The sequence below is a fragment of the Haemaphysalis longicornis genome, unplaced genomic scaffold (genome assembly GCF_048455015.1).
Source record: "Haemaphysalis longicornis isolate Haplotype H1 unplaced genomic scaffold, Haemaphysalis longicornis Haplotype H1 scaffold_5, whole genome shotgun sequence".
Classification (NCBI taxonomy): Eukaryota; Metazoa; Arthropoda; class Arachnida; order Ixodida; family Ixodidae; genus Haemaphysalis; species Haemaphysalis longicornis.
The window spans coordinates 56,647,503-56,673,826 of record NW_027526385.1 but is presented as its reverse complement, the minus strand read 5'-3'; the positions used below and the strand labels follow the sequence as shown (position 1 = coordinate 56,673,826).

At 44.7% G+C, this 26,324-nt stretch overlaps 2 protein-coding genes across 4 annotated transcripts in view; one reads left to right on the top strand and one right to left on the bottom strand.

Annotated features, from left to right (window-relative positions):
* LOC144138254 (uncharacterized) overlaps positions 1–8,400 on the top strand; it is a 16,217-nt gene extending 7,817 nt beyond the window's left edge. The window contains exon 3 of one of the 3 annotated variants that reach the window (XM_077670440.1): positions 8,220–8,400. In XM_077670440.1, the coding sequence (XP_077526566.1) occupies positions 8,220–8,237 (18 nt within the window). In that variant the 3' untranslated portion in view covers positions 8,238–8,400. Of the gene's footprint in view, positions 1–459; positions 615–3,237; positions 3,360–8,219 lie in introns of those variants that run through there. The other 2 variants (XM_077670439.1, XM_077670438.1) reach the window with 2 other exon arrangements.
* On the bottom strand, positions 5,392–26,324 carry LOC144138252 (FERRY endosomal RAB5 effector complex subunit 3). The gene is made up of 12 exons (XM_077670436.1): positions 25,912–26,324; positions 25,688–25,830; positions 24,826–25,007; positions 24,611–24,710; positions 24,388–24,512; positions 23,665–23,765; positions 21,321–21,405; positions 18,981–19,093; positions 17,330–17,511; positions 12,026–12,274; positions 7,738–7,863; positions 5,392–5,548 (listed from the first exon to the last, which is right to left on the bottom strand). The coding sequence occupies exons 1-12, from the start codon at positions 26,075–26,077 to the stop codon at positions 5,465–5,467; spliced, it is 1,656 nt and encodes a 551-aa protein (XP_077526562.1). The 5' UTR covers positions 26,078–26,324; the 3' UTR covers positions 5,392–5,464.

Below are 26,324 nucleotides of genomic sequence, written 5' to 3'. Positions count from 1 at the left end.
CCTCAAGCCCTCCAGATCCTACAACACCTCCCCGAAGACATCGACATCTCTATCATCTGGACACCAGGCCACACCGGCCTTGCAGGGAATGAGGCGGCCCACGCCGTAGCCCGCGACCTCCTCAACCGGGCACTCCCAACAGCAAGACCAGGAAGAACCGGACAAGCCCCACCTGTCCCACAGGCACTGACCCCACTCGACCTCACATACAGCTCCATTCTCTCTCATTACACAAACACAAGAAGGATATACCCATTTCCTCATCACACTCTTTCCAACCATCAAGCGTATATCTACCGGCGACTGCAAACCGAGACATACTACAACCACACCATCCTGTCCCACATCTCCCCATCTCTGTTCCCCTACAATTGCCCACAGTGTGACATCCCACTCTCAACTTACCACCTAGTATACTCCTGTCCCCACCACCCTCACCCCATCCCATCCCCTGAGCAGTGGGAGTCTGCGCTGACCAGCTCGGCGCCGGAGCGTCAACTCGCGCTGGTGCAACGAGCCACGGATGCAGCGCAGGCCCGCGGCCTCCTGGACGAAGGAGGCTGACCACACCCCTTTCTCTACCCCTTGAGCTCAGTAAAGAACGTTTTTCACCACCACCATATCCACGGAATGAATGATGATAAGTGGGGCGAAGCTCGAGAGGGGGAGATCATCGGTAACCGTAACTCTCCCGTGAAAGTTCGCCCATTACATCATTAAGAAAGATGTAAGACTGTGTGCGTACATTGTACAAATCAACTTTTATTTTCGGAGTCAATGCTCCCAGGCCCAGACCTGGTGAAAGACCCCGCACCATCGAGGACTACCCCGCACCTCCACCACAATTTGTCACGTAGGATGGGACACACCGGTAAAGAAAGAACTTTTATTTAGGGCGAACTTGTGCCCGAACAAGACGAGAGGAAACGAGCAAAGGTCCTTGCGTCTCGTTCGATCTCCGAGAACGACTGCCTGCGTTCGTGGCGTGATCTCTCGCGTGATCTCCCCCTCGCAGTGCATGTGCGCTCGCGCCTCCGTTGGCGAACACAGACAAGCTCGCGCTCCCGGTGCCGAGTTTGCGCTGCCGGTTGCAGCCGGTTCTTGCGTGTGCAACGCGGCCCACTTTGCGACATCTCCGAAAGCATGCGGCGGTCACGTACCACGAGACACAAGGGATGGACAGACCCATGACTTAAGGAGCTTCGCCCCTAAAAGAAGGCAAGCAGGAACACGATAAAAAAGAAGGAAGCACGAAAAAGAATATCGTTGCTACCATTTAATCAATGCACGTGTATCGATCTTGTATTTTGTGTGCAATGTTCGATGCACTTCTTTTTGTCATGCTCTTTTTCGTGCTTCCTTCTTTTTTATCGTGTTCCTTCTTGCCTTCTTTTCTGGGTATATTTCGCAAGCCGCGCAATACACCAACCAGTTGTTAGTCAGTGCCTTGTGTCGTCGTTTCCTTGTCCCGTCTTTTTGCGCTGTTTTAAATTTCAGTATGCACAAACTAGCCCAAACCACCGTTCTAAGTAGTAAACGGGCAAGTGAACATGTACATTCGATTTAACTGCATCACGTTTACCTGAAAATGTGAAGTGTTTCATTCCAAATTTGGAGTGTGGTTGGAATGATCGCAGTGCAACTGCTATTCTTCTATGTCAGATGCAGATGTGATCTACGTTGAAGTGGTCCCACAAGTCATTTAGAAAATAAAAAATTAAAATTATGTGATTTAATGTGACAAAGCTACACCTGGACTACGAGATCCACATTATATTTGACCACCTGGGGATACTTAACGTGTACCAAAATATGAAAAAATGGGCGTTTTTGCTTATTGCTTCCATCTGGAAAGCAGGAACAATTGCAAGGATCGAAACCGCATCCTTGAGCTTAGCAGCACAACGGCTTAGCCACTGAGCCACCGCGGCAGGTCCCACAAGTCGGTCTTTACAGCAGAGTCGATCATTACGTAGCAGGTTCTTAACTTACAAAACTGCTTATGTAAATCCCCACTGGACTTGCAGCACAGTGAAACCCACTTAATTCAAATGATGTCGAACAACAATGGATATTTATTTACACCAGGCAGACTTTTAGTGTCTCGAATGGGTAAAACGAATACAGTTGAACCTCGTTATAAGAGACATGGATGTAAGAGACAAATGGGTATAAGAGACACTATTCACCCACATGCTTGGCTGCCCTATCTTTCCCATTAAATTGACCTCTTTTATAGCAGACATCGGATGTAGAAGACAGTTGGTTATAAGGGACAAGTCATCCTTGGACTTTAATCAATAATCTCGCTTGTAACAGACATTTCAACTTCAGATGCAGTGCCACCAGTCACTAATTTCAGTTGCTTCCACTGTGGAAACACAGGTGGACGACAGACGCCTGCAGTCGCTATTTATTATAACTTCAGCAGACACACAGTGGTTCAGTCAGCTATTAAATGACGATGAGCAGCCCTGCCAATGGAAATGCAACTTACAGAAGTGGTTGAAGCTTACTGCCATCCATTGGATAGCGACCGCACATGCGGGCTCTCCCATTCGCGTAGCTCCCAATCAAGAAGCATCGCAGATGTTGAATCCTGCAAGCGTAATGAATAGCCCGAGCACACAGCGGAAGAAGCTGTGCGCTCTGGCTATTCATCAGGCTTGTGAACTCAACATCTACGATTCATCTTCCACAAACAGTGAAAGGAAAAAAAGCTTGTGGAATCTAATGTAAAAAACAGTGTACATACAGTAATGAAGCAAACAAAGATTCAGAACTATTTCATAAAGTCTGGGGGCCAAACATAAATTATAATGAATCTTTTGCAACATGCTGTAGTGTTCTTTTGAGCTTATTTTAGTCATATGGTGCCCACATTGAACTATGGGTTGATCAGTTAGTGAAAACATGGTACCCTGCTTATAAGAGACATCTCGTATAAGAGACAGAAACTGCTTTCCGTACGTGTCTCTTATTAAGGGGTTCAACTGTACATTAATTAAGTTACTCATAAAGGAGTGAAAAATTTAGAAGCGCAAATTTGAAATTTATCCGAATAGTCTTTTCACTGCCATATCACTTTTAAGCGATGGTTCTTGTTTTAATAAGGACAGGCAACAATGAAGACACAAGTGTACCCTGGCCACAGCGGATAGCTTCTGTTTTCTAAATACGATACTTTAGAAATAGAATAGAAATAGAATACTTGAAGGACTTTTTTTTTTCTTCCAGAACAGAAGAGCTAGTTTGATGCTGCCAAGTGGAGACGTGAAAAAAAATCCAGGGTGAATTCTACTTTCCGGGAAATTTTAAAGAACACAGAACATGAGAATAAATGTAAAATTCTCCTTGCAGGACGATCCATTCTTGAGTAAGTCAATTAGTTTCCAAGATAACTAGAGATAATTAGCCATTTTTGGTCAAACAATAGACAAAACAGTGTTGGTCGTAAAACTGTAATCTTCATATTTCCTAGTACTACAACGAACACTGGTGAATGCGCTATACAAAGCGGTTTCTTGATGCATTGCTTGGAACTAAGTTTATAGCTCAATAAACCTTGGTGGCACCAGTGGCAAGGAACCATTTCGAACACCCATTTCAAACACCAAAGTTTAATGAGCTGTAAAATTAGTTCCAAGCGATGCATCAAAAGACCGCTTGCTATAGTGCACTCACCAGTGTTCGTAGTACTAGGAAATATGAAGATGATAGCGCTCCCACATTTCGTTTTTCATGTTTGTGAAGATCACAGTGCGATAACATTGTACGTACAAATTTTCGCATCAGGTCCGAAAATACTTCCCGCAATTATCATTTTTAAGTTCCAGGCAGAATGCCTTATTAAGGTGGGACAAGGGTCTCAAAACTACTTCTAGACTCTGTAAACTCTGTGAACTCTGTAAACTCTGTGAAACTTGTCAGCCTCATTGCTTTTTTTCCACTGATTTCAAATATTCCATTATTTCTTGAGTAAGTCAATCAGTTCCCAAGATAACTAGAGATAATTAGCCATTTTTGGTGAAACAATAGACAAAATAGTGTTGGTCATAAAACTGTAATCTTCATATTTGGTCTTAGAGCTTTTTTTTTTTTCATTTACTAACCAATTTTAATTGAAATTGCGCAGCGTTATGAAGTTTCTTGTGTTGATTACAATAAAGCAATTAGATATTTTGCAAGTTGATTATTTTTGGGGTAATTAATGGTTAATTGCCAACATTTTGGGTCACTATTACAAAATAAGCACTCCACACAGAATGGCAATTACCAAGTGGCTAGGCAGACAAAATGACTAAAGAATACAACTTTGGAAGAACTTTTTTGACGTTTGGTCGTTTTACAACACACTCAACTTCACTCCTCCCACAATCTGCCAGAAATGGCAGATTGTGGGAGGAGTGAATAGTGTTCAACTTAATATAGTTGAACACTATATTAAGTTTTTAAGTCTTCCATATGGAAAATTTGTTTCCAACATTGTATTCTCCACACATTTAGGTATGAGAAGCAAAAGAAATTAGTTGTTCCTGCTCTGGGTGCTGAGATATCCGACGGCGAAAATGCTAGCTTCGCATTGCAACAGACGTGCCATTTTACCGTTGAATACTGAGTAAATTGAGCCATAGAGTGTGCTTTAAAAGTCCATTCAGAATAAAATACGGTGCGTTTTGATAAAAAAAAAAAATTTGCAGACTGATTGAAAAATGGTCGTGGATGCCGAAAATGCCACTTTTTCAGAAAACGATTTTTTGGCGTTTTTTTTTGGCCCTAAAGACCCATCTGCCAGCTATGCTGTGGCTAAACTTGATCGGCAGAAAATGATGAGTTGTAATAAGGTTTCAGATTGCAGACGGCTTTCCCTGTCTCAGCAAAGCTCACTCTATAACAGTGAAAGAGTTCAATTAGAAATCTTCTTCACCTTGGGGCACATACAAGCTTTTCACAACTACATAATTCTCCTGGACCCAGAAAAACAAGCTGAAAATGCGTCATTTGTGCTTGCACGAATCGCCTGGGCTGTGCTTCGCACATTTTTTTTTAAGTCCAGCATTTTTTCTCTTTGCCTCATTTAGAGCAAATTCTGCGAACAATCTTTGATAACAAACAGAGAAAACAAAAACAGTCGATTTCGGATGCCAAAGTCATGGCGAAACATTTTAATACAGTAGATCACAGATACACCGTGCCTCAAGATAGCATATCACAAAAAATGAGTATATTACAAATACGTGAGCAAAATGTTCAGGACAAAAGCACTTTTTTTTCAACTAAATGCTTTCCTTGCCTTTCTTTATGAATTCGTTCTTATCCCCCGACCCACTTGCCAACGAATGCCCCCCGCTTGGTTGTTCACGTTAGACGTATAATCGAGGAGAGTGCTAGGTTTTGTGACTAGGATATACAATGTCGTTGCCTGAGATAGTTCTTCGTAGTCAGTGCACATCATCACCGTGCATCACTTGAGCACAAGAGGGTTGGACACCCTGAAGATTGACGACAGCATCCCTGACAGGCTGGCAAAAAGGTCGTCCGAAATACCCTGCAACGAGATTAGCGACCCAAATCAACACAACCTCTTTTGATGTGCTTAGTTTTAATTAGTTCGACCCCATAACACGATTTAATGATGATTTAAAGGAGCCATGCAGACAAAACACAAGTTTGGTTTATTCGAAAGTATGCCTCGTTAGAATCATACTGACACCACTTTTAATGCACACTTCGCTCAAATAAGCTATATAATTAGGAAAAAAGGAAACGGCCACACAACCCACTAGCTCATTTCCCGCAACAGAACCTATGATCTCATATGTGACAGCCCTGCCATTGGCTGAGGCCGGAAATTAGGCACGGCTTATGAGCTTGCCGCATGAGCTATTTGTGCTGAATAAATGCAATGCATATTCATTTTACAGCAGTAAGAATGGTGCGGTAAAAAATTAAAATGTACAAAAATACAGGTAAGCGTAGAAGTACCAATGCGCACGGCTGTTGGTACTGGGCACACTACGCTTGTTTTAGCTGCAGAGTAATCCACGCTTTGGAGTTGTCTTGCACGACACAGGCCGATTGGCGTAAGCGACGTTGTCTTTCCCGACACTGTTTGTCGAGGATACCCCATTTCATGAAACAATTACCGTACTTTCTTCCACAACAAAAACGAGCCAGGTGCAAGCAGGGTCAAAAACAAAGCAACGGTGGACAACAGTCCATGGATGACTATAGCAGCGTCATCTGGGAGGACGGACAGCAAGCAAGGCTGCTGAGCCGAATGACGCACTGGAAGTTTTTTTTAATATGCGCACTTATGACCTCATTGCTGACGTCCTGAAAACACACGATTTGGCAGGAGAATAAAAATTTTAACATAAATTGATTAATTTCTCAGTGAATACTGCATCATTTGCTGCCAGACCAGCGCTGGGGGCACTACAAAACACGAAGTCCTTCGAATAAAACAAACTTGTATTTTGTCTGCATGGCCCCTTTAAGAAGAATATACCTCGAATGCTAAGCCCTAAGCATACCATAAACATGAGAGGGGTTTTAAAACCATGAGAATGCAATATTCAACCTATTTTTTAAGCAGTCAAAGTGTTTCGTAGAGAATAACAACGCTGCATGCACAGAGTTTGTTTTCAAATATACTTTGCCCAGCAGCAAGCATCAAAAAAAAGAAAAAAGCAACTAGTTTAACTAATCACATGAACAGTATAAGCCAGTTGTGCTCCCAATAGTGAATTATTGTGATTTTTTTGCCATTCTATTCAGACTTACTACTACCAGATACTTAACTGACACAACGCCTAAACCACTTCTACTTCCCTCATTTGCCTCTAAACAGGCATCAGAATCTGACGTTACAATTATGTTCATGCAACAATTTGTAGTGGCGTAAATATCAATATTTTATTCCTGCTTTGACACTTCTTCGTAATGCTTTTTGCAACTTGAAACTCGTTAGAAGTAATCTTGGCATGCATAAAGAAAGTGTTTGAAAAATTTCACACAAGGGATCCTTTCCTACACTGGTTGCCCTGCTTAGCATCCAACCATTTGCACCACTCAGCATCGAACAATTTAAATAAAGAAACGCTTGATTCTAGATACTAAGCAAGTCTTTTCATGACTACTTCCTCAGTTATAGCACCCCAACCACCAAAATGAGCTAGTTGTTCCAAGTTGTGACTGCTTATTTCCCATAGACTATTTTTGTTGGTGATACATTCAGACACTCGTGGTATCGTTGAATTAATGGTGAACTGGTATAGTTTGCAGAACATCTTACAGGTTTCCCTCAATTGATCGACAAATAAAAATGCAAAGACATGCTCAAGAGAAAAACTTTGCACGTGCATGAGTTGCGACCTAATAAAAAAACACAGAGCCATAGAAAAAAGCATGCGACAGTTCCAGTTCACTAGGATTAACATGTTCAGCGCTAATATTTCGTTTATGCTAATTCTCACCAATCCAGATTTCACACAAGTGTGGGAGCAATCCTTCATTTAAAGAGCAAAAAGACGGAACACAAGGAGTAGACAACACGAGCGCTTTGTGTAAAGACAATACACACATTGTGTGCTACGTCTTTTTCGTCTTTAAATGATTAATCCGCTCCAGTTAGCTCAGCTTTCAGTTGTACATGGGAATAAGTTTAAACCTAGAGAAAACAGTCGCTCTAACGCTTCCACTGCGATGGTTTCCATCCCGACGTGCAACAGTTACCTGAGGCACCAGGAATTGGACGGTTCGTGTCTCCTCGCCAACCAGCGATGCCATCTCGATCATAAAGCCCTTGATGCACTTGAACACCAGCTCGGCCCGCTTCAGGCACCAGGGAATCGTCATTTCCTGCGAAAAGACAAGAGACACCCAGTTCCAGCATAATGAGACTCTGTCTACACCCTCTCTCTTACAAAGAGTTTTATACTCGGCACGTGGTCTGCATTTGTTTCCTTTGAACAGATAACTGTCAGAACTCATTTTTCTGAACTTTCCTGATTAGGACTGCATCTAAATAGAAGTAATCAAGCATGCTCAAGCTTAAAGGAGTACTGAAACCAAAATTTTATGTTCCTTTTTTATTGATTCCATCAAAGCTTAAAAACCTGGTGAACCCGAAACAGCACTTTAAATACTTGAGCGCATGATAATTAATTACACTGAATGGCCTGAAAATCACACATTTTGGTTTCCCACGCTTCCAGCCCGGAGGGCGCGTGTGACAGAACCACGGAATGACCTCCCCGTTTTGTGCGGATGTCAAAACACTGCAAAAGCCGGAGGCGGCGTTGTTTCGGCCGCCCTGCCGCCAGAGCTGAGCAAATGAACTGCCTGAAGGCGTTAGGCCTAACATTTCGGTGGAAATTTGATGACCGCTTTCAATAAAAGAACTGATGGTGGCTTCTGCTGCGATTCTGGGCTTTATTATCGGCTTCTTTCCCGCATGTGGAACTTCATTTTTGGCAAGAGTGCCTTTCCGAGCAGCAGTTATGCCTGTAGCTCTGGCTACGTGCGTCACTTCGTGAACGCGCCAGCGCCCAATTGCCGCTCGCCGGGCTGCGCGAGTGAAGCGACGTCACGAGTTTGTGACGAGCGTTGGGGGCAGACGGGTACGTCACTTCTTTTTCCTCTCACGGAGTGATGTCACGCTGATGTACACTTGCTGCACACCGCCCCGCGTGCTGTTCCGTCAGCGCGATAAATCAGATCAAATTGAATGTTCCACACGTCACGGGCAACTCATATTTCAGCCAGGGTATTTATCCTGTTGAGTAAAGGAAGCGAACTGTGTAATAATATTAACACCAAAAATTGGTGTCAGTCCCCCTTTAAAGATAAAAGGAAGAAATTCAGTGCCATCCCATTCTTCCACTCTGTGAAGGTGGGTGACCAACAGAGCTGTTTATGGGTTTGGTTAGCCACGAGCATCCACTCAAACGGTGCTGTTGCACTGGTGAAGCGTCCAGCGTGATTGTAAGTAGGCTTCACGGTGCAACACATGATGCAGGAAAGCCAAATTACAAAGACCAAGCTTGCACTGAGCCCCTTAAAGTCAGCTTCACGTCTAAACATTGTTGCGTTGCTGGGAACACACCTTTTCAGGGACCACATACGCCATCTCGTATGAAAGTGAGCTACCGCGGCGAACAGGCAGACAAAGAGAAAGGGTGCACCAAAATGAGAAGGAGGAAACCTGCTTTTCTCAGTTTATGCAGGCAAAAAGATGGAAACGTTAGCCTATAACAACTCTGCTGTAAAAAATGGCATGCGACATTATTTGTCTGCCCTCTAGATTCACAATCACAATTCTCCTGGCAAATTGTGCCGGCTGTGATCCAACGTTTGAATGCCATGGAAGCCAATCTTGGTGTATATTTAAATGAGGGCTTGACAAAGACTTTGCAGACACTTGGGAGAAGCTCATATGAGAGCTCCCCATAAGATAAAAAGACTGTGGTTGATTCCTCTGTCATGGGAATCGTTAAAGCCCGAAAGTGAAATGTGCAGCGAAATCTGCAGCGAAAGGAGCATGATTTGCGGGACGGCGGCTGTCTTGTGCGTCTGCTTGGCGAGCGGCGTCCTGCTAGCGGGTCGCTTCAGGAAAGGTGCGAACACTTCGGTCCTGCTTTGTGGCATATACGGCAGACGGTTGCGTTGCGACGAGCTCAGGTTGTGGAATGCGACAGGCAGAGTTCGTAGCCTGGAGCGTGAACGCCCAAATGCATTCCGCTACCCGCTGGTGTTTCCCTTCACATCAAATCAGTTGGTGTTCGCGCCATTCGCCCATCAGCTTCACTACAACACAGCTTATGCCAACTGTCGACGCTTGTTAGCATCATGATGCACTACTTCCCTTCACCTCTCTTAGACGGCAGTACCATCCGCGTCGATAACACTTTTTCTGGCGTTTCTCCTCTGTTCGTTGTGCTGGAGTCATTTGTGCTAGAGTCATTGTGCTGGAGTCATTTGTGCTGGAGATGGATACGACATCATCAAAATCTTGGTTTATCCAGGAATAAAACACTTTTATGTTAAAAGATAGTCCGACAGATTCGAGGTAAAATGTACCCCTCGGGGACAAGGATGCAATACAAAGTCATCATGAGTGAGAAGGTTGGCATGCATTCTATATTGAACATACACTTTTGGATGACTTCTTGGGGCAGTGCTATTGATGTTACATTTTAAATTAACAGTATAGCTGTTCAAGCTTCGGCTTGGTCCATTGGCGTTCGCAAAAAAAAGATACTAAGAAAAATAATTCCTCCGCAGCCTACCGCTCGGCACGACCTTTGCCCGGATGCGTAAGCGAGCCAAGCCTCGCTTGCCTAGCTATGGCGTCTTCGTGCGCACTGCCACCACTCGACCTTCGAGAACACTCTGCCTAGCATTCACAGCGAGATCGGGCGCTGAGTTGGCGAAACCGGTTGCCGCTGGTTCTAGCGCGCACTAACGCAGCCCACTTTGACAGAGATGTGAAAGGCTGCGGACGAAATGATCCGGGCCTGCCAGTCCTGAAGAACTTTCAGTGGCAAGTCTCTCTCTCTCTCTCTACCGACGCTCGAGCTGAAATCTAATTCTAATGTGTCGCTACAGTGGACATTAGATCCACCTTCGTATGGGTTGCTGCAAAACAAACTGAGAATTAAGTTAGCAAATGCCACATTGCTTTCCAGGTGTTGAGGCTCTTACCAATCTATTGGTGCTATTTAAAACTGCAACTCTTTCATCACCCTGAGTGAAAAAAATATGGGTGGAGCAAAACTATGAATGCTACAGTATTTGAGCATTAAAAAAAAACAATGTCTAATTTTTGGAATGGTGTCCAAAAAGACCAACAGAAGGTAGTAAAGCCAAACAAGGCGGCACGTTTCTTGGATCTTCTCAGCTGAAACTGACTCGCCAACTTAGTGGTGCCACCATGCGAGCACAGGAATCAGCCCTCAGCGCCAAGTTATGCTAAGCCTACATGTACACCTTTGCTTCGTTTTACACCACTCACTCTCTCCCCATTATCTCCTTCCCCACTCCCTATCTGACCATTACCTTCTGCTCCCGGCCACCTAACTTCCACATTCCATTCACCGTCTTTCCCATTTAACTTCTCCCCCTTACATGCTTCCCTCATGTTCTTTCCCTCTCATCTCCCTCCACAAGTCCCCTTCATAACCCTTTTCCATTCCATCTCCTTCCCCTTCTCTCCACGCCCCTGCCCTTCCTTCAGCTCTCCTGGCTTGATCTCAATCCCTACGTTAAACCTGCCTCCAAGGTACACACCAAGGTACAGATGCCCCCGAAAGTAAACACGGAGCCCGGCTTCGAGAAATTAGAATAATTTCTATTTTATGCGGCTGCCACCATAAATACAATATACGCGGCCTGATTTTATTCTAGAATGATTTTCTTGAAAAGCCACTTAGAGGTTGCTGGCTAGGCACATGGCGGAGAAATCCCCTCAAAATCTCCAACCCGCGCTCCGTTTGCTTTTAGGGCCCCTGTACACACCAAGGTACACACCAAGGTACACGCCAAGGTCACACCTTGGACTGCCCTGCTTCTAAAGTACACACCAAGGTACACACCAAGGTCACACCTTGGACTGCCCTGCTTCCAAAGTACACACCAAGGTACACACCAATATCCACACCAAGGTACACACCTTGGACAGCCCTACCTTCAAGGTACACACCAAGGTACACACATCAGTCAGCCCTGCCTGCAAGGTACACACCAAGGTCACACCTTGGACTGCCCTGCTTCCAAAGTACACACCAAGGTACACACCAAGGTCACACCTTGGACTGCCCTGCTTCAAAAGTGCACACCAAGGTACACACCAAGATACACACCAAGGTACACACCAAGATACACACCAAGGTACACACCTTGGACAGCCTACCTTCAAGGTACACACCAAGGTACACACATCAGTCAGCCCTGCTTCCAAGGTACACACCAAGGTACACAACTCGGACAGCCCTGCCTCCAAGGTACACACCAAGGTACACACCTCGGACAGCTCGTGGACCAGCAGCAGGGGCAGCGTCACGTTGCAGACGTCGCGCTCATGGGCGACCCTGAGCACGTTCCTCAGGCCCAGGATGATGGGGTGCCGGGAGCTGATGTCTGGCAGCCGCAGGGAGTCGTCGCTCACCACGTGGAACACCACGTGCGCCTCCGACAGGTTCGAGTGGCGCGTCACGTAGAAGTCGCCCGTCTGCAGGGTCGGGCTCGCCCCTGAAGCACCACTCCCGCCTCCCTGCGCACGGAGGGACGAGGTTCCGGCTCACTACAATCTCGATGTGCCGTTGAGTCACGGTTCACTCGGCTCACTGGAACTTCGACTCACTGCAACATCTGCCCACTACGACGCTGCTTAAGCTTTGACTTCCCCACATGCATACTGACAGCTGTGCTCTGATCAATCAGTCTTAAACGACATTTAAACTCCACAAAGGAGAATTATATTTGTTGGTTGAATTAATCGATGAACATTTAAACTCACAATGAAAAAAAAAAGACATAATACCTAATTTTTCTTCCCCCTCCCTTGCCTGCCCCCCCCCCCTCATACTGGCTGTGATAAAGGAAGTTTGCATGAAACCACACGAAAAAAAAAGTAAAGCGATCTAACGTAAACTTCAAAGACAACATACGTAGAGGGCATTCCGCAGAACTCGGCTTTAAAGGGGTCGTACAGCAAAAATGCATTTGCCTTTGCTTAATTTTATGTGCTTGAACAACCTTCTAAAAACATAAATCTCAATATTTTCACGCTTCGTTGCTTCTGGAATTTACGAGGCATCTTTAAAATGCTCGTTTTGAGGTGCATCTCAAGCGACCACGCGATACCGTCAGCCGGTGGTGCAACTAGCAGTGGCGTCATTTTAAGAACATTTGAGAGTTAAACGCTCTTTGTGTACATTATTTCGTAAAGCTGTAAACCCGATATTTTAAGAATAAGGCATCCTTTATTGGTTACCATGAGCAGTTTTCTATCCTTATGAGCAGCAGTGCAACCGCTTCAGTTGTCTGGCAACGCTGTAGAAGAACTCGAATCTACTGGCTATTTGTACATTATTTCACTGCTGAAGTTCACGTTTTTCGCCGAATTGTCTTCAGAACCTTATCTTTTTCATATGAGACAGCAGAAAGCTGCTCAAGCAAAAAAAAAGAAAGACCCGACTCCACATGTGATTTAATGATTTAAACTTGCGGCCGCCGGGCCGGCCTGCATTGGAGTCGGATATCTTACCCTCTTGAAAAAATGCTCCACAAAAGCCGGTCCAGTCTGTCTTTGAAGTCCAGCACTCCAGTGTTTTCAGAAATTCTAATCTACCGAGAACTTTAAATGCCAACTCATTGTTGAAGGCTTCTGCAGTAAGCCATAGGCAATCATATATTTCTGATGACACAATGTTAACACCACTGTTTATTGCAGAAAAGCATTAAAACTGCGGGATGGTGGGACTCGGCGATGCACTGCATCACCGCTTTTTGCTCGTTATTTTTGCACTTGAAAACTAAAAGACGAATTGGTTTTACTTCCTACTACTCGAAGTTCCTTCGATAAATGAGTCAATACAGTAAATTCCCATTTTAAGCTTCCGGCCGTTTATCGCATCAAGGCAGGAAGTTCACGCTCGCGTTACGCACATAATAGGCTATGAGACACACGTCGCCAAGTTTGAGCAAGAATGCCAGCTAACAGACCAACATTTTACGCTAGCAAGAAACAGCGTAAACAGTTTACAAACACAATTGAACCCAACGATAACGAAATCTAACGAGTGCGAAATTCCTGCTGCAATGAAATATTTTCGTATCCCTGGCAAACGTCCATAGACGCCCATCCATGTATTTCATATCTCGCAGCAACGAAATTTTTTGGAAAGCAATCCCGCGTTAAAAAAATTCGCTGCAAGTCCGGTCAGCATTTAACCTACCCTTTTGAGGCTAACAGTGTCCGAAAAGTGCTAAAATGCATTTTTTTCGGACTCAAAGTGCGTGAACTTCTGCCACAGCGCGCTTGCATGGCTGCCACCATATTTGTTTACAAAAAAGAATGCATAACAGGCGGCCGTGGAGGCAGCCTCACAGTGACACCACCAGGGGGCGACACATGGTGACTCACGGCACGGCCAACACAGCTTTGGCTTGGGTTACGCTAGCCGGCTACAGCTGAACAGAGCGCGTGCGTTTGTTGTGTGTGCGGCAAACAGAACGGTTGCTTTCAATAAGATGCCTTTGCCAACCCAAAAGCGCAAATTTTTATCACTACAAGATAAGGCAGCCATCATTGCACAAGTCAGTTGCTCAAGTGGACGAAGGGAGGATAGCACCAACGAGTTTGGAACCTCCCGCAGCTCACTCTACCATTTCGAAAAGCAAGGACAACAAAGCAGTGCTCACTTAGTTTTGCAAACAGCATTGGAACAACGAGGTGCCGCTGTTTGGTAAACATAAATCTCTCTCTCTCTCTCTCTCTCTCTCTCTCTCTCTCTCTCTCTCTCTCTCTCTCTCTCTCTCTCTCTCTCTCTCTCTCTCTCTCTCTCTCTCTCTCTCTCTCTCTCTCTCGCACGCACACGCACACACACACACACACACACCAACAGGAAAAGCTGGGCTTCCCTTGCATGCTCAGACATACTCGGTTGCTGAGGGCCAGGGAGAAAAATCTGCAGATATGGCAAACCCGCGAGATGTTTTGGATGCATTTGACAACACTGTCATTCTTAGGCACGCACAAAGGCTAGCAATTAACCACTCGTAGTGTGAGAGCTGAGCTGTAAAGTTGCTCCAAGGTAAGGCTTGCAAAGTAATGCAACCGACTTCCAGAAATAAACTTTTGGTTTGCGGCCAATTTTTCTGTTGTTTATGTTTCATTCTTGCGGCAACGAAATTCCCGCAACAGCAAATTTTTTCGCCTTCCCTGGCAGTTTCGCTACTGCGGGGTTCGACTGTGCCCAGTTTATGCTAAACGTGGTTACTTGTGCCTGCACCACCCGCCTGCGTGGCTGACTAGGATTTGTTGACTGGGAGTTGACGCCAGCATGTTGTGCAGACACGAGGGAGCTGATTGGCTGAACTGGTTACTTAAAGGGACAGACAACTGATTTTTATTGTGTTTTCTATATCAAGAACGGAAGGGCATCTTTTAAAACACCTTAACCTTAAATGGTTTTGCTGATTTAACATTACATTACGGCTCCTTTAACATTACGTCGCTTCACAGCTTAGGAGGAAAGCCTTGGTGAAACCGTATCAGCATTTGCTGATAAGTAAAAGCTCATTACAAGATGCACTGCTACAAGAGACACTCGGTTACAAGAGACATTTGAATGAAAGCAGTTTCGTTGGTTTTCCTACGTTCGCCATGTTGGCAACATTGCATACAAGAGGCCCTGGTTACAAGAGACACGTTTTTTAGTTCGCTTGAGTGCTTCTTGTAACGAGGTTTTACTGTATTGTTCAGAGGGACTGCTATACATAGTATGTATATCAAGGGTCCACAGTTATAAATACCCACACAACACAATTTTTTTTTAAATCTCTTCATGACCTCTTTAACATATCCGTTACAGACCTCAAAAATGTTCCACCGTGTCAAAATGGTCACACACTTACCGTAATTACTTGATTCTAATGCGCCCCCGATTCTAATGCGCACCCTATTTTCCTGGCCAAAAAACCGAAAAAACTTGCACTTCCGATTATATAACGCTCACGGAACTTTGTGAGCAAAAAAAAAAAAAAACGAATGCCAGATAAACGGGCGATTTATTTCACGAAGTAATCTCACCCATCTACCTCCTCGTGGCTCTCCGCTGACCACAACATCTCGTCCTTGGTGCCGTCAAGCGCGTTCGCGATGCCACACTTCATAACGAACGTTCAACCATGATCGATGGGATCGTGGCCCATGCCTCGCACGCCCATCCTGCGAACTTCTCCAGAGGCGCACGCTTCAGCCGACCACTCGTTTTGAACGCGTGAGAGCCGCTGCTGCCATTGCTGTTATCAAGTGCGCAAGTGAAACGATTTGACGATTTGTGTGAACGCCGATAGAAAAGCCTGGGCGCCTATGCTTCCTGCGTCCGAAAAATTGTTGCTAAAAGCTTTGGCGCCATCTTGAGATGGCGATGGACGAGACGAAATTTCCGTTGTTTCAGCAGTTTCAGTTTCATATCCGATTCTAACGCGCATGCGATTTTTCGACCTATTTTTCTGGAAAAAAGGTACACGTTAGAATCGGGTAATTACGGTAATATGCGGCTTACTTTAGGATAGTGCCCCACCCTTATGCAGTGCTCTGTTATGTATGATGTTCTTTAGGAGGCAAAGTTATTGTCTCTGAAACTACTTAGACAACATGCTGCCTCCTTTTCTCTTTTTTTGCTGTTAGTGTAACTCTCTTGATTAAAAATTACCTCAAGATTTACACATCCACATGAAGGATTTCACGAATATTTCTGGAACTAAGCAGACACTGCTCATTTAAATGATAATGTTGCCTTTATCTGTGTCTTTTATTTTAGTATCAGGCCCTTGCAAAACACTGTTACTGTCAACCTCAAACAACTTTCAGATACATAGGGCTAAGAAGCTCAAAAACTACAATGACAAAGAGGAGAAGAAAGCACCGAACCACAGTTTGTCTCATCAACGCAATACTTCTGTAGTTTTTGTTTCTTTTTTTGACTTGGCACAACCTTTACCATCTGCTGAGAACTTGATCTTGTATATGTGCCACTTAATAAACATTCCCACTGATCCACATCCCCATTTTATTGATTGAGTGTAGGGTTTAACGTGCCAACGCAATGCAGACGATGAGGCGCACCGTAGTGGAGGGCTCCGGATTAATTTTAACCACCTGGGGATCCTGAACATGCACCAAAATCTCGTACACATGGGCATTTTTGATTTTCACCTCCATCAGAAAAGTGACCGCCGCAGCTGGGAATTGAACCCGCGTCCTCGTGCTCAGCAGCACAACGCCTTAGCCACTGAGCCACCGCGGCGGGTCACATCCCCATTTGCCTTCCCAAGTATGAAAAAGGTTAGTTTCACTCTCGCCGTCACTTATGTAACTGGTGGATCAAAACGAAATACCTAGAGCTTAGCCCCGTGCAGTGCTAGGAGCACTAGTCCGCCTTAATGCTGAGACTCCCAGTTCTTGTCATTCACTACAAATTACTGACACGACATCGTTACTTAGACATATTTTTTTCACATGTCGCAAGAACTTCACTCAGTCTAGTTTGCCGAATGTGAGAGAGGAGCTGTGAAGCACACACACGAAAAGCCTCACCGAGTTGTCCTGCCCAGAGAAACTGGATCGGCGACTGGATTGGCTCGAGCCTTCTGACCCAGACAAACTGGCCGCGGCTCGGACCTCACTGACTTCTCGGGCTTTGGTTCGGATGGTCTCCAGCTGCTCGTCCAAGTCCGAAAAGTGAAGCTCCGTTGACTCGTGGCAAATCGCTGCAAAGTCTGAACAAGAAAGGACGAGCCATCGACAGCTGTAAATGAAGCATCGATCTGTGCCCACAGAGACTGATTTTGAACAGGGCATCTGTTGAGGCTGCTTGGGAAATGTTGCGCGAAAGAAAATTCCAGCATAAGTAAGAATTTGAAGAATGACTTGAGGATCAGAAACAAAGCAAACATGTAAAGTACAGGCTTTCATCCAACTTTATTCTGCACCTGAACACAACCTACGACAATGTTACCCAAAAACGAAGAAAGACGTTTTACGTAGTATACTGGCCCTCAGTACTTTAAGTTTGCGCCGCATCTCTAACATCTTGTAAACACAAGAGAACTTTTACATTGCCCTGCAAGCATGTAACCATGGTGCGTTTGTTTACTAACGTAGTGGTGGGTTACCTCTTGATGCATTTATTTCTCAAATAAGAGGTTTCTACCCAAGCCTGGCCACACACAATAAGATGTGCGAGAATTTCAACCCTCCCAGCTTGTTGCAACTGCCTGTTAAGGGGGGACACACTGGTCTTAAAATTCCGTTTTTAAATTTTCAAGTAAACTTTGTGAAACTTGTCAGCCTTGCTGTTTTTTTTTCCCGCTGATTTCAAATATGCCATTATTTTTTCAGTAGGTCAATTAGTTCCCAAGATAATTAGAGATAAACAGCCACTTTTGGTCAAACAACAGACAAAACAGTGTTGGTTATAAAACTGTAATCTTTTCATTTTCCAATACTATGAAACCTGGTCGATGCAGTAATTGAAGCGGTTTCTTTATGCACCGCTTGGAACTAATTTTACAGCTCATTAAACTTCAATGTTTGAAATGGGCATTCAAAATGGTTCCTTGCCACTGGTGCCACCAAAGTTTAATGAGCTGTAAAATTAGTTCCAAGCGGTGCATAAAAACACCGCTTCAATTATTGCATCAACCAGGGTTCATAGTATTGGAAAATGAAAAGATTACAGTTTTATGACCAACACTGTTTTGTCTATTGTTTAACCAAAAATGGCAAATTATCTTTAATTATCCTGGGAACTAATTGGCCAACTGAAAAAATAAGGGCATATTCGAAATCAGTGGGAAAATAACAGCAAGACTGACAAGTTTCACAATGTTTACATGAAAATTAAAAGAAGTTGTTTTGATTGATTGATTGTAGGGTTTAACGCGCCGACGCAATGCAGGCGATGAGGCAACAGCAGACAGTGGAGGGCTCCGGATTAATTTTGACCACCTGGGGTTCTTTAACGTGCGCCGAAATCTCGTACACATGGCCGTTTTTGCTTTTCCGCCTCCACCAGAAAAGCGGCCACCACGGCCGGGAATCAAACCTGCGACCTTGTGCTCAGCAGCGCAACGCCGTAGCCACTGAGCCACCGCGGCGGGTAAGAAGTTGTTTTAAGATTCCCACTCGCCAAGAGGGGAAGGGAATGGTTTGCGCATTGGTAGTGAGAAAAGGCAGAGCCTCGCACCCCTCTTGATTCCGACGTAAGAGTTGATCCTGTTGTCGACCAGCAGCACGATGCCTGAGAGGCTGTTGGAGTAGAGGGACATGGCCATCTGCAACCGCTGTGGTGCCGGCACACTGCGCAGACGGCATTGGGCGGTGCGTGAAAAGACAACCGGGAGTAATCCAGCATCTTCCGAAATCTACGGAGGATTCCCACTTTACAGTTCTGCAAGATCGAAAGGAGAAAGCTGCTGCACAGAGCTTAAGAGGCTCAGAAATGGAAGCAGTTACTGAGGAACAACACTGCCCACGCAACTGCCCGTTCCTCATCTTAGTTTGCAAGCAATAAGCTGGTCTGTGTCATCTTGAAGTATTATAGCAGTCTGCAGTTATGAAGGTTCTTTTATGAAGTCTGTTAAATTGAAGGTCTCCGTTCACCAGAAATAAGCTACACATTTGTCAACTCACTAGTTGCAATCCGAACTGGGATTGTTCTGCAGACTTAGCTCAGCTCTTGTCTTTGGCAACCACACTACAGCACAGATAAAAACTTAAAAAAAAGATTTAGGGCTAATTCCTCTTTGGAAGGAAATGGTCAGAACACAGAACATGTTGACTTTAAGATGAAATCCTACCAAATACCAGAATACTAGAAAAATGAGCAGGATTGCATGAAACTTGTCCTACTGTGCAACTTGTGAAAAGTTTGCTCTGCTATTGGCTCCAGTCAATAGCATGGAGGGTATATAGCGTGGAGGAACCTTGCAGCATGAGCAGCATATGGCTGAGAGAGCATACATTGCCTTCTGAGACACTATAAGAGGAGACAATTTTTTCAGGAAGAACCTAAATGTGCAGTAGCATGTGCTTTCATTCAAGATATTATTTGCTTTGGTGGCTTAAACTCTCAAATTCAATCGCATCATGGAAGCCTTTAATTTGGAATCCCTTATTCTGATGGCACAGCAAATCAAACAATCGTCCTTGAGATGCATGATGCACTTTTGCCCAACCCGCATGTTTCTCTTGAGGATGTCAGACACACTTCCCTATAAAATAGGTTGCCATTCATATATGCCAAACTTTTTTTGCAAGGTCAGTGAACCACTGATCTTTCTTAAATCCTGCGACATGGTATATGACCACCAGGGGTATGCCAAAGTTTCTTAATGAGCCCTTTTAAAGATCCCCAGAGACATGCAACTGCGAAGGAAGGTGTGCAGCCACCCAGCAACAATTTGCCCCACTGCACCATCTTTTGGATGGTTCATCGCCACTTGCCATCTTCTAGAGCCTCTGTTCAGGAGCATTACAAGTGCTCCCTGCATGCTTCCACTGGCTGCAGGATGCGTCATTTCCACAACCACTTTTGCACTGTAGCCCCCCTGACGATATCACCCAAAGTGATGTCGATTCCGACCAAAGCACTGAGAATTGTGTCGAGAGCTACCGCCTTTAAAGGGGCCATGCAGACAAAACAAAAGTTTGGTTCATTCGAAAGATTGCCTCGTTAGAGCCATACTGACACCACTTTTAACGTAAACTTCACTCAAACAATCTACATAATTCAGAAAAAAGGGAATGGACATGCAACCCACTTGCTCATTTCCCGCAACAGATCCTATGATGTCATATGTGCCCAGCTGTGCGATTGGCTGAGGCTGGAAAAAGCAAACACAAACTAGGCAAGGCTTACAAGCTTGTCGAACGAGCTATTTGCACTTAATTTTAGGGCACATTCTTTTCATAGCAGTAAGAATGGCGGGGTAAACAGTGGAAGTTACAAAAGTGCACGTAAACATAGAAGGACCGATGCGTACTGCTGTTGGTGCACTATGCTTGTTTTAGCTGCACAGCACTGCAGCGCCTTGGGGTTGTCCCAGATGACACTGGCCGATTGACACAAGCAACGGTGTCTTATGCGACCATATTTGTCGAGCGAGCACTCTGTTTCGTGAAACGATTATTTTCTCCCTGAACAAAAGCAAGCCAGGCACAAATACGGTCAAAAACAAAGCAAAGGCAGCTAACGGCCTACCGCAGTATGGTGGCGCCGTCTAGGTTGACCAATGGTAAACGAGGCTCCATAGCACACTAGGTTTAGCTTGAAGAGCTGTTCTTGTGACTTCATGGCAGACGTCACGAAATCACACGGCTTGGCGGGAGAATCAAAATTTTCACTTAAATTTATCAGTTTCTCAGTGAATAAAGCATCGTTTTCTGCCGGACAAGCGCTGTGGGCACTATAAGACACGAAATCTTTCAAATAAAACAAACTTGTAGTTCATCTGCATGGCCTCTTTGACAGGTGTCAATGCTAGGTGCCACCTGCCGTGTACATTTCGCAGGTTCGCACACTCACCCCATGCCAGACGTGACGTGGCGGCAGAGGTCCAGTGCATTGGCCGACAGCAGACGCAGGTTGTGCATGACTTTCAGCTGGGAGCCTGGGGAGGTGAGCACACAAAGCTGTCAGAGCTCGAGTCTCTAAACCTTTCTGTTCATTCCATCAATAAACCAACGCACTCGCTTTATCGCTTCTTTTAGTTTCAGGCAGAGTACGCCGACCGCCTAGATCCAAACAAGGATTTGTACCTACGCACGGCGCGACATGTGATGACAATGAGCCACTCTTCAATGTTTGAGGGTGTTATGACCTGCTAGGTAATCAATGATGCAGTAGGGAGCCAAAATACCGCATTTTCCCGAGTATAACCCGCACCAAAAATGCAAAAATTTCAGCGCTGAAGTAGAGGTGCGGATTATATGCGAGGTATTTCCTTTGGTGCAGCTTCACCGCAATGCGCGCCGGGCCGTGATGCCCTCACAGCAGTAATAGCGACTAAGCTGCTGTTATCTCATTGACAGTGCTTATTTCTCACACACAGCTCAACAACATACCAACCTGAAAAAATGTATGCGGCAAGTCATCTAGGTAAGTTCCTTTGCATAAACAAATTTGTAATGTTGCTTGAGTAGTACATTTTTATTCATCAACGGAAAGTGGAGGTGTGGGTTATATGCGCAAAAATATGGTAAGAGGAATTACAAGCCCATTTCTCAAAACAAGCAATAGTGGCAAGTCGTCCTCATGTCGCTGGCAAGCACTAGCACAATCCCAACCCTCTTGTGGAGTGGGTGGTGCCCCCTCTCAAGCCAATGAAGGGGACAAGGGCATCTCACCCTCTTCTTGGGAAGAATGCCTTTCATTTGTTTACTCAGTGAACATAAGATTCCTCTTACGGGACACTAAAGACAGAGTACAAATACTATACATCCATGAATCGACAAGTCTGTATGATGGATATCCTACACCTGGCAACAACAAAAAAAGAAAATATGAAGATTGGTACAGCTGCCACCAATGATTTCCTACACTTACGGCCACAGACAACACAAATCTTAAAAGCAGACTGAAAGCTTGTTGACTGATTGATTGATTGTAGGGTTTAACGCACCAACGCAACGCAGGCAATGGAGGTAGTGGAGGAAAATAATCGTCTTGCGAAACAGAGTGCTCGCTCAACAAATATGGTCACATAAGACACCGTTCCTTGCGTCAATCGGCCAATGTCGTGGAGGGCTCCGGGTTAATTTTGACCACCTGGAGATATTTAACGTGCGCCGAAATCTTGTACACACAGGCATTTTTGCTTTTCGCCTCCATCAGAAAAGCGGCCGCCGCGGCCGGGAATCGAACCCGCGACCTCGTGCTCAGCCGCTCAACGCCTTAGCCACTGAGCCACCGCGGCGGGCGAAAGCTTGTTGAGAACATTCAAACAGACAAGATGAGCATGCGTGCTTTCAAATGTGCAAGAGGCAAATCTGGCAACTTTTGTTCAGTGAGGGTTCGCTTCGTGATAGGATGCACGACTCTTGATTCATGACATTACTGGAATAAGAGAGACAAGTGGCAGCATTCAACGTCAATTTATGAGTGAATAAGGAATATTCTGTCAATAAGAAGACACTAAAAAAGTTGTGAAAGTTCATTCCTAGTATTTAGAGGTGAAACTTGAATTGCTTGTTGAAAGGGAGTGCAAAAACAATGCATTTTCCAGCACTTGGCAGTCTTATAAACATCAATACTTTTTATCGACTCACCCAAACAAAGTAATAAATTTTGAAGACTTGAGGTTTGATGGGAAAATATGATTGTGACACAGTAAACAGTGTACAAACCTACCTCCTTTTTTGCTAACTGCCCCACAAAATATACACACCTATATGAATTGAACACCTTCGGAATCACAAAGGTCATGTCTTGCCATTGAGAGCAGCGAAGAAAAAAACAACCTACGCACCTACTGTTTGGAACATGAAAAGCCTGTTTCTGTTCACTCATTGGAATTCTCAATGATTTACGCTGCACGAATATGGTATTTGCTTTTGAAGTAGTAATACTTCATGTAAATTTTTCCCCGATTGTTGTGATTTGCAAAAATGATGTCGTTTGTACATTCTAAGATAATTTATATCCTGAGAAAGTAACCACAAACATAGTTATTAGCACACAGTATACATTCCCTAGCTGTAACAAAGGTATTTCCTTCTTGCAAGTAGCCTTATTTATAGCAAGCATCCTCACTAAACAAACTCCAAACACCCTCTGTCTAGCACTGACGCTCTAAGACATTTCTTGGCATCACCAGCCACATGCGTTATTGAGTAGTCTCTGCAACTACTCTGGATTGATGTTTGCTCACCCAAGTGAATTGTAAAGCTCTCAGAAGGCCGCGGAGGGGGCGGTGTCCAGTTCTGGACGTCGTGCCCAGCCAAACTTTTTGACGCTGCTCTCATGCGTTCACTGCAGGGCAGAAAAAAAAAAACTTGTTACTGCACAACCTACAAAGTCTTTTGCACTGGGTCAGTCAGAATGCTGAAAACAAAATATACATCAACCAAAATATCAGAAAGTAAGAACACTATTTTCACAGGAACAAGTTCCATGCTGAAAGGTAGCAGTAGTCATACTACCACCAATACTTGGTATGTTAACTGCTTACAATTTATAGCAAGCTGTATAGGTTGGAATGTTTAAAACCATATTCCTGTGAATACAAATTACGTTTCCCATGAACGTTGCCCCTAGATGCCAGTTTTTTACTTTACAGCCTTCCATTGGAACAGCTTGCCACGTGCAACCGTTTATAATAATGCAGCATGTTACCAGGTTCTCGCAGATGTACGTCTTGCGAAATAATATTTACTGATTTTTTTTTATGGTTTCCACCTAAGGTGATGACAACGCAGCAAGATATTTTTAATGGTAAATTCTTAGTTTCTTTTCTGTGCCTGTACTACTACAGTCAAGACGAATGCTCAATATTTTGCAGCATCACTAACCCTCCACAATCTCACGTAAACACCCATAGGACAACTTTTTAGTGAGCATGCCCTTAGTGAGAAAACAAGCTTCTATGTCTTACCCAAATCCTCGACCACCTTTGCTAACGATGTAGTCCTCGTATACGGTTCGAACCCAGTCATGAAACTCCTTCTTCTGTGTCTGTTTCAGGGAGTCTATGCGACTCTCCCATTGGTCCGAGACTCTCTGGAATGCAATGGTCCATGGGTTATACTCACACACGCCTTCAATTTCTTTTTTATGCGTGCGTGTACCGTCAACCATGGTATGGCTCAAGCCCCTACCTGAGTTTCCTCAAAATGCCTGGCTGCAATGTCATTTATATCACGGTCAGTCAGACCAAGTCCCACTTGTTGCACGCTTTGTTCCATCTCCACGGTCTGCCTAGAGTGACGAACAACAATTGTCATGAACACGTCAATCTAACATCCATTTTGCACAAAAACCGTCAGACCATTATAACCCAAAAAAACAACACAGAAATCCTGAAACGGATCACCTTTTTTGCAGATGGCTCAGTGTCTGATCCCGTTCACGAACCATGTCACCGATCGCCAGTGCATACGTATGTTCCAAGTTTAGCATGGTGTCGAGTGCTGGTGAGTGTATCAGCGTATGGTACATGGCCGGGAATTTGCTGTCTGGCGTCTCCGCTTCTGGGCTCGCATAGCAAAAATGTTCCTGCAGAATTATAAAAGACAATGTCGTCACAGTTACGTCAAGAATTGGTTTGTTTTATGGTTCCGAACACACGTACGGCACACTGAATCTGCCTATTTTGATACCTGAACTCTTTGGGATAGATTGTTCGCCTAAAAATATATACACTGGCGATAATAACGCCGAGCTCGAATCCAAAACCCCTGTGAAAATGGAAAGAGCCTTTCTAGCAAGAAATCATAATTTCCATTTCTGACTAGATTATTAGATTCTAGCTGGAATCGACAGCTTCTAACTAGAAAAATTCTTGCCTAGCTAGAGATTATTATTTCCAGCTTGCTGGTTTTTTTCTGACAAATGCTAGCTGGAAGTAAATCTCAATCTAGCTAGAGATGAACTAGAAACTGAACTTCTAGCTAGAAATTCTGCCTATTTCAGCTAGAATGTTTCTAGCTAGAAGAAATTTCTGGTTCAATAATCCAGCTAGAAAAAAAAAACATATTTTCATTTGGGAAACGATCTCATAAATCTTGCAGCGGGCCACTTCAACGCAAACATTACATTCAAAGTCAATTCTGACCTTAATACACCATCTGATGTCAATTGAGTGAGCGAAATTTACAAGTATTCAAGATTATCGCGCTCATGAGTGGTAGAACCATGAATTTAACTGCAGAAGGCCGCTTGAATAACGCACCCACCTCCTTGAAATCTCGTGTCCACCGCGCGGCCAAGGTGGCGACGTCTCCGTCTTTACGGAACTTCTCAATCGCCGCGGTAGCAGCGTCGTCGTAGAACAGCTCCGTCTCCCGGGATACGAACTCACTCAAGCTGTTCGTCAAATCTGCAACAAACACACCGGGCTCACATACGCCAACCCTGCGCGACAGTTTTGATGGACGCACTTCGAACAGGTTCAACTCACCGTCTTCGACGTAGCAGGGAAGGTTGTCATCTTGCATGACTCCAAAAACGATCTCTTTCAAAGGAAGTTCGCAAGGTATGCGGACGGCGCGACGGACTTTGAATTCTCGCTGAGCGTACGACGCGCACCAGACGAAGTCCTTTTCGGTTGTCGTGGAGGCCGCCATGTTGTTGGCCTTGTCACATCAGCCGTGTGTTCTCTCTACTTGCGACAATTCTCGAGCAGTTTGATCTTTCTGCTTAGGGCGAATACAAAGTTAAGCGTTAAACAGGCACTTCCCTGTAGCGCGGTTATTGTCGGCGTTTCCGAAACCACGCCTTCCCGGCTTCGGCACAGGATTGGATTGCTTTGGTGCGTGCCCGTTGCCAGAAGGATTGCTCGTTTGGGCCGTGAATGGAGGAAGGCAAGTGTCT